The 13557-nt window shown below is 41.6% G+C and overlaps 1 protein-coding gene across 1 annotated transcript in view; it reads right to left on the minus strand.

The window, feature by feature from the left end:
- Nucleotides 1-1120: 1120 nt before the first annotated feature.
- Nucleotides 1121-13557, minus strand: part of ARPP21 (cAMP regulated phosphoprotein 21) — a 119488-nt gene continuing 107051 nt past the window's right edge. The window contains exons 19-20 of the mRNA XM_081246596.1: nt 3049-3197; nt 1121-1885 (exon numbers count right to left, since the gene is read on the minus strand). Coding sequence (XP_081102722.1) covers nt 1628-1885; nt 3049-3197 — 407 coding nt within the window. The 3' untranslated portion in view covers nt 1121-1627. The remainder of the gene's footprint in view (nt 1886-3048; nt 3198-13557) is intronic.

A 13557-nucleotide genomic window follows, 5' to 3' on the forward strand; every position in this document is an offset into this window, starting at 1 on the left:
TGGGGAAATGGGACAGACTTTTCACAAGGAATAAAACTAATGATAGTATGTGTAAAAAATCCCCTTTAAAGGAAAAATAAAACAATAGTGTAAAATTAAGGAATGGTAATCTGGTCGGTTGAGTTTTTAACTAGCTGCCTAACTCTATCTCCAGCTAAACAACATGAACATGGAAAAATCTAATATAGAGAATGTGATAATATGAAAAACAATGGTAATTATCCAGATATACTTTCCAAATCCTTCTCATTGGTAATAATGGTTTTTAGTTAGAGAGTATAAAATACAAAACTGTTAGTCATTGTACTGCCGTAGCAAAGTGAAAGCTGTGGGGTTTTAGTCCCTCATTAAATATCCCTTGGAAGGGCCAAAGATGGTATACAGGGTTCTGATATTATTTTTCAAAGGTTGTCATAAATCAGTCTTACTTGCAGAATCTATAGGGAGTTAAACATTTTGGGATTAGACAGGAACAGCCTTCTTCTAATTTTCTTTCTTTTTTTTGGTGAATGTTCTGAGTATTTGTAAACAAATTGAAATATTTTGCCTTGTTTTAAATTATTGGGACAAACAGCACCTTAGAGATACTGACCTACTGTCAATATTAGTGGTACGTTACATTGTGTGACCTGGTATAATGGGTTAAATTAGACTGTGCCTCTTTTAATCTCCCTCTAAGCAAAGATATCTTGTTTTCCAGGTAGGTGATGGAATTTGAATGGAGGTGGATCAGGGTTTGGTATAGAGTTTGGTGTAGAGCTGTTGTTACCAAGGATACTCAGGTTTTCCTAGTTGGTGAAGTATAGCTACATGCATTCAATGGGCCTAAAACTAAAAGCAAGGTACACATTTCAAAAATGTGAAGTCAGTAAACAGATGAAATGGATGTCACCTGATTTTCAGGACGCCTGTAGTATTCATGACAAGAAACTACAGTTGGTTTAGTGTTTGCCTACCAAGGTGATGCCAGCTCATCTACAAACACCTGGAACATCTTTTCTGTGCATTATTCATGAACTAGTGCTCAAAAGGGATAACAGTGACACATAAGCCAACATATATTGGAACAGAGAGTGAAGCAAACTGGTGGTAAAAACATGACCTTCCTCCATAAGGTCAAATAGTTTTATTTTGATTAAACACTACAATACAGTATATATCCATTAAAAAAAGAAAACTCTATAGTGTATATAAATTATTCCTTCCATTCATCAATTCTTTTCCATTACAGCTTTGGTACAATGTGATTTCAGTATATAATTTTTAAATACTTTTAGCATCACAAAGTCAACACAAAGTACAAAACTAATAATCCAAATTAGGGATATTATCATCTACACAGTGGTATTCAGTGGTAGGAGAAAATCTTACCTTGATGAATTCATGTCACTAGCTAAGCTAGAAAGGCATACCTAGCAGACATGACGGAAATATGCACCATTAACGAGCTAATGTGTGGATTAGTCTTTGTTTTTTTTGTTGTTTGTTTTGTTTTTTACAGAATACCAGCAGCAGTCATTTGGGTGTTGAGTGAATACTTAAGTCCTCAGTGAGTTTTCGCACCTTGCTCCTCCTCCCTTAAAAGGCCATGAGTAGTATCTGAAGACATGTACCGTGGCCAGAGTGCTCAGAACTTGACCTGCCACCCAGCATTGCTCATACTGGCACAGTTGGTCCTGCAGCTGGCTGACATCACGGGGACAGTGCTGGAGGGACAGTGAGGGCCCATCAGCCTAAGGTTGTTCTGAGGGGTTGGCGGTGTGACGTTACAGTACACAGGCATTCCAGTGGCTGGGAGGGACCCTTGGCCTGCCTGGTTAGGTAGCATGATTGGCTGTTGGTATGACTGCTGGGGCAGTCCTTGAGAACCCTGGGTCATTGGCACCTGTAGGAAGACACAAGACAGAAGCCTGTATGAAGAGGGTATTTTGGGGTGTCCCATGAGCTACAGTGGTGTCATCAAAAACAGTCATGCTTTTAGGTTGGAATCCCAGCTCTCCCTTTTATCAGCTGTTTCACATTGGGCAAGTCACTTAACCTCTCTGATTTTCTTGAGTCTATCTGCATAATGTAACCTCCTTCAAAGTGCCCCTGAAAGGACTGCAGGGGTGTACAGCTCTCGGGACACATCTGGCTAGAAGTACATGCTCAGAAGATGTTAGTTCTGAGCCTCCTTCCTTCCTCTCTCCTGGCCTTCCGGGGACTGCCATCTGGACCTCCCACTCCGGATTTCTCTCCGTTTTGAAAAGCCACACTCCCATTCCGGTTTTACGCCAAGTGGTCTGGAGCCATCGACAGTAAAAGGGGATTCTGTCCCAGGAACACCAGCTCACTCTCAACCTGCAGCCTTAGGAAACATCTCCTATCCAGTTGGAGGTAGAAACTGATGCAGTGTGAACAAGGATTGTCAGGGCAGGAGGACTGAGGATAAGTTCTCCAGGGCCAGAAGTACCTGGTGCAGCTAAATTTAATGATTAAAGTATTTCGCCAACTCTTCACTACCCCCTGCCAGGGTATTTCAGGATATACATTACAGAAGGGGGCATGACACTCTTTAAATACCCAGTGTGGGTTTAGTCTGGAAAATGCAGCTGTCAGGTCCAATAAATGCCCTTTAAATGAATCTTGAGATGCCATTTAAAAATCCCTTATAATTTATAAGATAAATTTGTGGTGAAATGAAGTTTCTTTGGGTGTGACCAAAAACAAATGAAAATTTGCTGTGAAGACTTTCTCCCAGTAAGTACAATTTCAACAGAATGCCCGAAGGTCTTCATGAATAGAACTTTAAAGGATTTTCTTCCATGAATAGAAAGTCTATATGGAAGCACACTTAGCAGGGCATTCAAAAGCCACAGTAGTTACAGAAGTATACAGTTCCCATTTTCTGCTTGTCTATTATAATCTTGACTCAAAATCAGCCCTCAGCACTGGCTGGGCCTAGCACCTACCACCCAGCCAACCAGCCGATGTGGGGACATACCCACAGCCTGTACTTAGGCAAGTTCTGCTTTATAAAACACAATTTTCGAAGTTACTGATATGCACCTGATAATTAGACACGGTTGGGTAGGAGAGCATCACGCTTTGCACTGGAGTTCCCTGGTGGCTGCTCATCATGCCCTGACTCTGAGGCGGCTGCTGCACCCCCATGAGGCCTTGGAACCCCTGTTGACCAGACAAGAGCGGCTGGTAACCTGTGAAGAAAGAACACCTTTTGAACTGGTTGTCCCAAGAACAATGATGATATTGTACGGGATAAGAGCGCTTCTTCACCAGGCAACCTGCAGACGTTCAATCTCTGTATCAGGAGTGTGTATTTCCTAATAACGCATGTTTTGCTTCTTGGGGTGGACAAGGGTATGACTCCAAAAAATTCACTGATACTTCCATCCATAAGGGTGGTCCAATCAGCAGGTTGTGACAGTGGTAAATTCTTCATGGTGCAAAGACGGGAACCTGTATTGACATCGGTTGACTACTGTAAATGAAACCTTTCAGATTTATCTTTTGCTTTGGTTTCAATGATATTTGGAGAAGTCACACATTATCAAGTTTTCTCCGAATTAATTTGATTCATTCTCTTACCCTCTCGCTTTTCTGCATCACCTCACTTCACACAGAGGTCACCAAACATCCTGTTAACTTAGGACGCATTCTGTTTTCCATACCCTAGTGAACAGAATGACTCCCTACTCTACATAATTCAGCGTTCATTGACTTAGACAAAAGGCAACAACAGCAGGTGTGTCACGCTTTTATTCTGTGCCACCGCTAGCTCCCAAGGAAACATTCTGGCAAAACACTCCCATGAGGGATCGTGTACATATCATAGATAATGCAGAGTACAACATGTAAAGAAGGTATGTGTTTATGACCTTCTGGATGGATCAGTTGGTAGGTTTTCTTTTCCTTCTTATTTAAGTGGACCAGGATTTATTCTAATTATCTTAATCCCTACTACAAGATGTGGTTTAAAATGCATTCTTAAAAGAAGGCTGTGAATTGTTCTTACAAATATTGGGAAGAAAGTTGTGATGTAGGTGAAGATGACATGGTGATAGAGAAATAAAACAGATTTACTTCATGCTGTAAAATAAGGTCCTTCCAGAGCTCATACTATTAACTGTACCGAGTGCCTGGAAATCAGTGGAACTGCTGTCTTAATACAATTCCCTGTGAGAAAGTCTTTACAATCCTAGATTTTCTTAACGCAGACACTAAGTTTTACAACCAGGTTTAAAAAATTGAAACAAAGGGTAAAAGATTCCTAATCAATCCACATTGTTTATAAATAGACCTTGTTTTGAGTACATGTGAGAGTTTTAACTGAGAAAGGGTAAAATTACATAAAGACTATAATTTTAAAATTTTTTAAGGGAATTCCTTTATTTATTTGTTTGTTTGTTTGTTTATTTATGGCTGTGTTGGGTCTTCGTTTCTGTGCAAGGGCTTTCTCTAGTTGCGGCAAGTGGGGACCACTCTTCATCGCGGTGCGCGGGCCTCTCACTATCACGGCCTCTCTTGTGGAGCACAGGCTCCAGACGCGCAGGCTTAGTAGTTGTGGCTCACGGGCCTAGCTGCTCCGTGGCATGTGGGATCTTCCCAGACCAGGGATCGAACCCGTGTCCCCTGCATCGGCAGGCAGATTCTCAACCACTGCACCACCAGGGAAGCCCTATAATGTAAGTTTAAACAGACAGTACTTCGCTGTCCTTTGCTCTGCAAAAATGTGTTTTCACTCATCTTAGAAATACTGTGGAAACATGTCTTGCAAATAGTCACTGAGTTAGAGATAAACTCTATTCATCTAAGGAGATGGAAATAAGGTGTGGTCAGTTTGGAACACCCGAGAGAGCAAACTTGGGGATGAGCCGAGTTGGGAGGCCTGGACTGTGCCTGCATCGATTGGTAAGTGGAGCAGATGTGTAATCTGGAAAGTCATCCTTTGACCTCCTTTATGTGTCCCATTTTTTTCATGTTCACATTACTCTCCCTACTCCACTGTCATAGTGGTTTTCCTTACTAGGTTATTCTACATTCTTGCAAAGACACTGCATATTAAGAATGTAATTAAGCGTCCTGACCACCTTTCCTCCAGTTACATTGTGTCGGTGGTAACACAGTCAAAGCCTCCCTTACATATGCTTTGCGGGTCTTAACTGATACCAGTAACCTCAGCTCAGAGGGTTTATACAATATGGCAAAGTGTTTGCAGTTTATACAGTATGGAAAAATCATCAGACTGGGGAACAAGAAATGTGACTTTGTCATATCATGGCCCTTACTACCTCCCAGAATGCCTCATATGCAGGGAGAAATTAAACATTAATTGTAAAAAACTGTTTTCTATGATTTCCCATTGTCTAGATCTTCCACTCTTATTCATATACCCGTTGGCCCTAAAATAATTCTGTTGCTGTTTTACTATTATTATGACATTACTCCTAGCCACGTCAAATTCACTGTCACGTGAATTGTTGTATATGTTAAAAAAATAACTTGGCATGACTATAGAAAATTCATGACCACAGCCTTCCTTACCATTTCCTAGTTCTATAACAAAGAGCAGGCAATGTGAACACACTTCCAAGTCCATGTAATGGTGCCTTATTTCTGGCTGAAGATTCAAAGTACAGGTTGAAAATGAGAGAAATGTCTTCTAAAAGTCTGACTTATATTTGGTCTTCTGGTGAAAGCCCAGTTGGCCTCAATGGTCCTGTTGCAGAATACACATGGCTTTTTTGTAAACAAAAAGAGGAGAGGGAAGGAGGGGAGAGGGGAGGGCAGGAGATGTCTAGTGGCCTTGCATCTAAAGATGATGTATTTGCTTATTGAATCGTTCCATCCTTTCACCGAGTCATCTTCAAAATGACTCTGTTTCACAGAGTCTGTTCAAAAATAAATTGAGGTGGCCTATGAAAGATTCATTTATTACATCAGTTCTATAAACCAAAATTGGGGTGAAAGGAAAAATAAGTCTGATGATAACAGAGCTGTTAAGACATACAGAAAACAGAATGTCTTGGTAGAAAGGGGAAGCAACTGTCAAATAATATTCAAGGAGAGAAAAAGAGTGAGGTTGGGTGGCCTCGTCCCAGTAAGGGTGCACGGCCCGGGAGAGTGTGATTCATCTTTGTTGAGCACACAGATGCAGGGACACTGCGATGTCGCCCTCCCCAAGCCCCCCTCTGCCTGATGATTTGTGAACTTTAATATTCAGTCATGCATAGCAATGGGCTACCAGCTGTGCACTGGGATTCCCACAGTAAACACACAAATAAAGATTTATGTGGGGAGCGAATCATGCCATACAATTTCCAAATGAAAACTTAAGTGTAAGGAAAGCCCAATTTATATTCATGAACCCCATTCATTTCTCAATTCGCTCTCCAGGCAAGAAATTTACACCTGGAATGGTTTAATTGGAGGGCTCCATTTCTTTACGTGATGCTACAGAAGGTAGGCCGCAGAATGGTCCTTGAGACAGGAGGCTATTTGGAATGTGAATCTGAGCTCCGGTCCAGGAATAGACAAATAGAAATGTGATAGCAGTGACCTAAGCATGAACTAACAGGGTCTACCGGGGACACAGCTCGCCTGAAGGCAGAGGTGGCGGCGCTGGCTGGTGGCAACCTGCTTATCTCGTCTATTCAAATGAGAAATGTGTTCCAGTTTGTCAATTCTTAGCTGTGAGATGATCAGTTTTTCATATTTATTGAGGATTAGTAGATAGAATGCATCTGACAAAACAGAAATAGCAAAAGTAACTGCCCTGTAGGCTTGCTATGGTGATCATAAAGACATGAGCTATTTTTATTATTCCTTTTTCAGTTGAGATTAATTCAGTTTTCAAGTCACATGCATCATTTATTTTCTGAAGGTAAAAAGGTTAGGAAAGGACACATGCCTCCTGGCAAATAAATGAGTGCCCTCCACGAAGATGGAGGAGTTATAACATTTAAGATGTCTGGAGCTTACAACTCTGAAAATTTAATATTGTGTTGACTAAAATACAGCAGTTATTGAATACTCTTTGTAGTCAGAGGATAATTCATTAATATTCTGTCAAGGAAACATTTCGCTGGATGTAGCATATTTATGAAAAATCAGAATGTTAATTGGGATTACAATTTAGGAATTATAAATTGCATGATTATGACGGACATTCTTTTAACTCTTATTGGAATACACTGTTACAGAGCTGACATTTTGGAAATGAATGAATGACAAAGTCGTAACCTGTATTTTCAGGGTTTTGATTCCCTGGCTGTTGTTGGTTATAATGGTTGACGATGAGGAAGGGTGTAGTTAAGAGGGCAGATATCTACAGAGCAAAGTAATTGAGAAGCTAGACAGTTCTCATCACCTCCCCAAACCCATCCAAGCAGTGTAATTTTCCTCTTGGGTTTATTAAGTATTCTTAATATGGTAGAATGCCTTTTCAAATGATTAAAGTTAATAATCTGCTTAACAGAAAATATGACTTATCTTGGATGAACCAACATACACACACTTCTCCAGGTTTCTAAGGAACCCGCTAGCTGATTCTGAATTCAAATTCTGTTCTTTGTACATGGTATTGAGATGGAATTACAGTAGTTCAGTTGTGGCACGGCTGGTGAAGACTATGAAAAAGAAAAAAAATGCTTATCCAGGGCTGGCTTGTCCCTTTGCCGAATTTTTATAGGTCATGCATTGCACACACCACTGCCTAATATCTGCCTGGTTCGGTTTCTTGGTTTCCTATCAATTCCTCTACACTTTCATCTTCTTTAAAGATTTTCCATTTTAAAAGAGCTAACAAGCTATATTTGTTGATCACTTACTCCGATCCAAGCAGTAAATTAAGCACTTTCACTTTATTGTCACAAGAATCCCGGGAGGCAGTCAGTGTTATTAAACTCCTTTTGCAAAAGAGACAACTGTGACTTAGATGTAGACATTGTCAGGGTCAGACAGCTAGTAGGAGGGAAAGCTAGAATTTAAGTTGTGGTTTTCTCACTTGGGCATCCCTGCTTTTACTCCCTAAATTGTAGTACTATTTATTATACATTCTTCCAACTTTCAGAGCTTAACATAAATCCCCTTAGCATGGCAGGTACTCAATGGCTATTCATTGCATTAATTGTTTTCTCAATAGTTAATTAAGTAAAGAGGACAAGAGTTATAATCCATAGTCTGTTGAACAAGATCTTGCTGATATCAAAGGAAAAAAATCAAAGGTAAAGCATAATTGCCCGGCAAAATCAACTCAGACCACATAATAACGTTTTAAAGGTTTGTTACTCAGATACTGGGACACTAGACAGGCAGTCAGGTTGGAGTAGGGTCAAATGGATTCTAGTCCCTTCATTTACTTAATTAGTTTCTAATCAGTGGAAACTACAGTTTTCAATTACTAAGACCGTTTCAAATAACGCCTCTCCTCACAATCTTTGAAGACTCTGTATATTTACTCTGGATTGTTTTCTCAAAATATAAGGTAAAAATAACTTATTTGCACATTAAGTGTAACAGTTCTGTTATTTGACTGCACCAGGCAACTTGCTGGCCCTAGGAAAGTCACTTGACCTTTGGAAACAAAAATAGTATCTGTAGTATTTAAAAGATAAAAGTGGGTAAGAGAAAGAAGATACACAGAAACTCTGCGAAACAGCCTAGGATGTCAGAGAAATCAAAATCCCCCAGGCCACTTAGAGGTGGCTGTACTTTCGGAGTCTATAGACTGCTCTCGTCAAGTGTTCTAATTCTATGAATACTATGGATTTGTTCCCCAGTTTTACTTCGTTATGAAGGCACTGTCTTTTAAGAAAGGGTCCTTTCTGGCTTCATCTACCTACAGCACCTTGGTGCTCAAGGTAGGCTTGAGTAGGGGGAACAGATGTATCCTATGGTATCGTGATATCGCTATGGTTTCCTGAAAGAGGAACTACCACCTTATGCTTCAGAAAGTGGATGTGGGGTACTGATAGCCCCTCGCCCACCTCAGGCAGAGTGGAAGATGCCCTCGACAGTTCCACTGACGTTGAGGCCTCCCAGAACCAGGGGGTCCTCTGGGACTAAGGAGGCATCTGATTTCACTGGCCTTTACAGACACTGTCCCACTCTTACTCCTAGGTGCTGACTCGCTGGTGTGACAGTGTAGGTGAAGGGGGGGGTCAACTTTGAAAAGCAAGGTGTGTATCTTTTTTTTTTTTTTTGTGGTACGCGGGCCTCTCACTGCTGTGGCCTCTCCCGTTGCAGAGCACAGGCTCCCGACGCGCAGGCTCAGCGGCCATGGCTCACGGGCCCAGCCGCTCCGCTGCATGTGGGATCTTCCTGGACCGGGGCACGAACCCGTTTCCCCTGCATCGGCAGGCGGACTCTCAACCACTGCGCCACCAGGGAAGCCCAAGGTGTGTATCTTTTGAAGCATTTTGCTTCTATGTCAACCTCCCAAATTATGTGGAAACCCCATGTAGGACTTTTAAAACAAGAAAGCCGTACAGACTGCATCCAAAGACACTTTTCTTCAAACGTGTCCCAAAATTAAGATATAGGATAAAAATATCTAGCCTGGACATCATAATAAGATACTGTTTTCTTCTTAATATATGAAGTAAAATAGCATAAAAAAGTCAAAAAGAGGAGTATAAAAAATTGCTTTTTTGGGGGGCTCTTGAAGCCCACTATGACTTCTTTCATCTTTGTGTGTCTGCCTTCATCTTATGTACTAGCAGTCTCTGCATCCATCCCCTTTCTCTTCCTCACCATTTATTATTCAGTGGTTTCATTCCTTAAAAACAAGATGCAGAATGAGCCATGGGGAGGCTGCAGAGGGAAGCCCAGTCCATCCTAATGAACTTGAGGAAAGCTGTCACAGGCCGTAAGTGGAACTACGCTTCCTAAAGCAGTAGTTTTTCTTCTGACTTGCTCTTCTGCTCATTAGCTTTCCTGCTGCACAGAGTGTAATTCTTAAAAGCCTCTTTACTGTCCCCCTTGAACGTCCATGCGTGGGTCATTTTTTAATGGCCGTACACATCAGATGAACCATCCTATTACTGCAAGCTCGGGGCCTCTTCACTGTAATTAGACCATCCAGATCCATGTTATCGCAACTACAAAGTTGGTTTTCTTTCTCTCTTTCTTTTTTTTGTTAAATCAGGGCAAACATGAGAGACATTGTTAAGTGACTACAGGAATGGCTCATGCATGGAATTTCAATGAATGCCTCTGAGGGAAGCCGGCACTGAATTCCATTTTAAAAGGACGAGGCTGTCATATTATTGAAGTAATTCTCTGAACTTTCCTGGCCCTGAGTGCTGTGCTGACAGCCAGAGAGCTTCCACAGCCCAGAGGGAGAAAACCTGCATGAGCCTCACAAACATTTTACTTTCTTAATGAGGCCATGTGGCTTAGAAGATAATGCGGCATTCTTGTGTTTCTGCACATCTACCAGTGTTAATTACGGATGTGCTCACACCAGGCTGGGTGACAGCGAATTGTTGCTGAGGCAACTTGGAGGAGTTTTTTCCCCAGACTAAGCTCGGGGCAAAGTCAAGACAAAGATGGGTCTAATCATTCCCCACAGTAGCATTCCCTCTGGTGGATATTTTCACTGACGAATTGCTTTTGATCAGCTGGCCAGAACAGGACAATCGTGAGGTCAAAAGTCATGGGGTTGGGCTTCCCTGGTGGTGCAGTGGTTGAGAGTCTGCCTGCTGATGCGGGGGACATGGGTTCGTGCTCCGGTCCAGGAAGATCCCACATGCCACGTAGCGGCTAGGCCCGTGGGCCATGGCCACTGAGCCTGCATGTCCGGAGCCTGTGCTCTGCAACGGGAGAGGCCACAACAGTGAGAGGCCCGCGTACCACACACACACACACACAAAAGTCATGGGGTCAATACCATTGTGATCATATTACTGTCACTGTCACATAGATACAGGCTGTAACCTAGCCCTGGCCAACTATTTTTTTTAAAGATTTTTTTGATGTGAACCATTTTTAAAGTCTTTATTGAATTTGTTACAATATTGCTTCTGTTTTTTGTTTTGGTTTTTTGGCCAGGAGGCATGTGGGATCTTAGCTCCCCAACCAGGGATCGAACCTGCACCCCCTGCATTGGAAGGCGAAGTCCCAACCACTGGACCATCAGGGAAGTCCCTGGCCAAACTATTTTGAAAGTAAGTTCTATGTTCATAGATTCAATCTGTAGAAAGCCACATCAAAACAGAAAAAAACATAAAAAACCAAAAACCACTTACTTTAGAGTCAATCAAAAGTGCTCTGTTTATATAGGAAAGTGTTATATGTTATTTTTCCCAATAGTCAAAGATAACTATCTTCTTTTCTTCAATTCCAGACTGGCAGGGTTCTTAACTAACCTTTATTCTAGTGGTAGATTTAACAATAACATTGTTCCACTGGTAGAGTCTGCTGGGAGGCAAAAGCAATAATCTAGGGCAGAGACAGTAGAGACAGGAGCTCAGGCAGAGATGGTAGGATGACAGAGAAGGGACACACTGGGGAAATACTTAGCATGTGAACTGCCAGACACTGGCATCTAGGAGTTTTAGTGGCATCACATGTTGGATGAGTTTGTACCATAGTCATGGATGTCAGTTGTCCACGTGTCCACTAGAACACGAACTCTCTGATAAACAAAAGCCCTGATTTGTAGTGCTTGCTGATTTCCCTGGTGTAACTATTCCCACTGTGGCCAATTTCAAGCTATAAAGGGCTTAACAGTCAGCTGGCAAAATTCCTGATGTTTTGAATGTTGCTCGTGTGGGCCAGAACAAGAGAGCTCTGGTACACCACTGACCTGAATTCAATGTCAAGCAATCCAATTTTCAGTTCATTTAAATTTTGTTCCTTTTATCCTTCCTTCTTCAAACCTATTGACTATTTGTTCTTTGACATTTCTTGTAAGAATGACTGTAAAAGCCATTCATACGATTTTATGAACATGGAGAAGACAGGCACAGACACTGGACTATACATTAGGATGTACACTGGATGTACACTGGGATGTACACTGGACTGTACATTGGACATACACTGGAATGTACCCTGGATGGTACATGACGTACCCTGGGTATACACTGGGCTGTACAATGGATGGTACACTGGACATACACTGGACTGTACACCAGATGTGCACAGATGTGCCTTTGGACTGCACACCAGATGTGCACAGATGTGCACTGGACTGTACACCAGATTGCACTTGGGCTGTACACCAGATGTGCCCTTGGACTGCACACGAGATGTACACTGTACACGTGATATGCACTGGACTGTACACTATACACTGGAATATACCCTGGACTGTACACTATATACTGGAATGTACCCTGGACTGTATACTACTGTACACTGGACTGTACACTATATGTACACTGAGATGTACACTGGACTGTGAAGAAACTGAAGCACCAGCATGATGTTTTCTGGTACATTGTGGACACACATCCTTTGAACACATATATGCAAAATGCCAAGCTCTAATTGATTTCAGGATTTAGTTTCTTCTGATTTTTCCTTGAAGTCCAGTAGACACATCATTCCATTTTCAATCTCAAGATGCCAAAAAAGTTTAAATGTCAACTTGCTTACATTTTATTACAACCAAAGAGTGAGTGATTCTAAATTATATAATGTATAGCTCAAAAACAAAAACAAAAAACCCATAACTGAACTTGGTGTAAATGTACGTATTCTACCCATAACTAATGTTTTCCAAGGAGAAAATATGGGGATAAACATTTGTAAAGTTCTCATCATAGGGTTCAGGGGACATAACTCCTGATTCCCTTGTTCGCTGTCTCTTTATCAGTTTTCCGACAGATGGCCCCAAAGTAAAGCTGCTGGGCACCAGATGATGTCACAACTCTAAGCAACAATAAAGAGATACATTCTGTTCATCTACATAATCACCCCATGATTATCCTTGTTAACAGCAATAAGAACAATCTTTAATCTCACCATGTGGGGAACTGTTATTTAAAAGTGTTGCTTTTATCTGGGTTGAGACAACAATTAGAAATCTACAGGCTTGTCCACACAAATACAAATGTGCTTATCTTTTTAGCTGGAATCAGAGTATATGGTCCACACTTAAATCCTATTTCACAATAATTAAGAGTGAAAATAAAATTGAGGGACAAATGGTCTTCCACCCAAGGCCTGCAAGCGTAAAACTCACATTTCATCATGGTTAAATGCTTTATAAGCACCCAAATAGAGCATGAGCATTTTAAGATAGTCACAACCTTTGTTGCCTGCTGACTTCAATGTAATGAGATGATGCAAATACGCTGGGTCTAAGAGAACCAGCGAAGGCCTCAGGTTCTGTCCGTGGCAGGACACCAGGCTGTGCTGAGAGTGTGCGAAACGAGGGCCGTCCTTCCCAGCAAGGTGTGTATGCTGCCTTCTTGGAGCTTTGGATTCTCAAGGTTTGCCACTTAGTCCGGCCTCATCATCTTGTCTCCATGTTTGAGTGCCTGCTTCCCCACCCAGCTGGAACTCTTTTCCCTGCTCAATGGTTTTCAACATTTTCCTGTCTCTGAA

This window comes from Mesoplodon bidens, assembly GCF_964165515.1.
Source record: "Mesoplodon bidens genome assembly, chromosome: 10".
NCBI classification, from domain to species: domain Eukaryota; kingdom Metazoa; phylum Chordata; class Mammalia; order Artiodactyla; family Ziphiidae; genus Mesoplodon; species Mesoplodon bidens.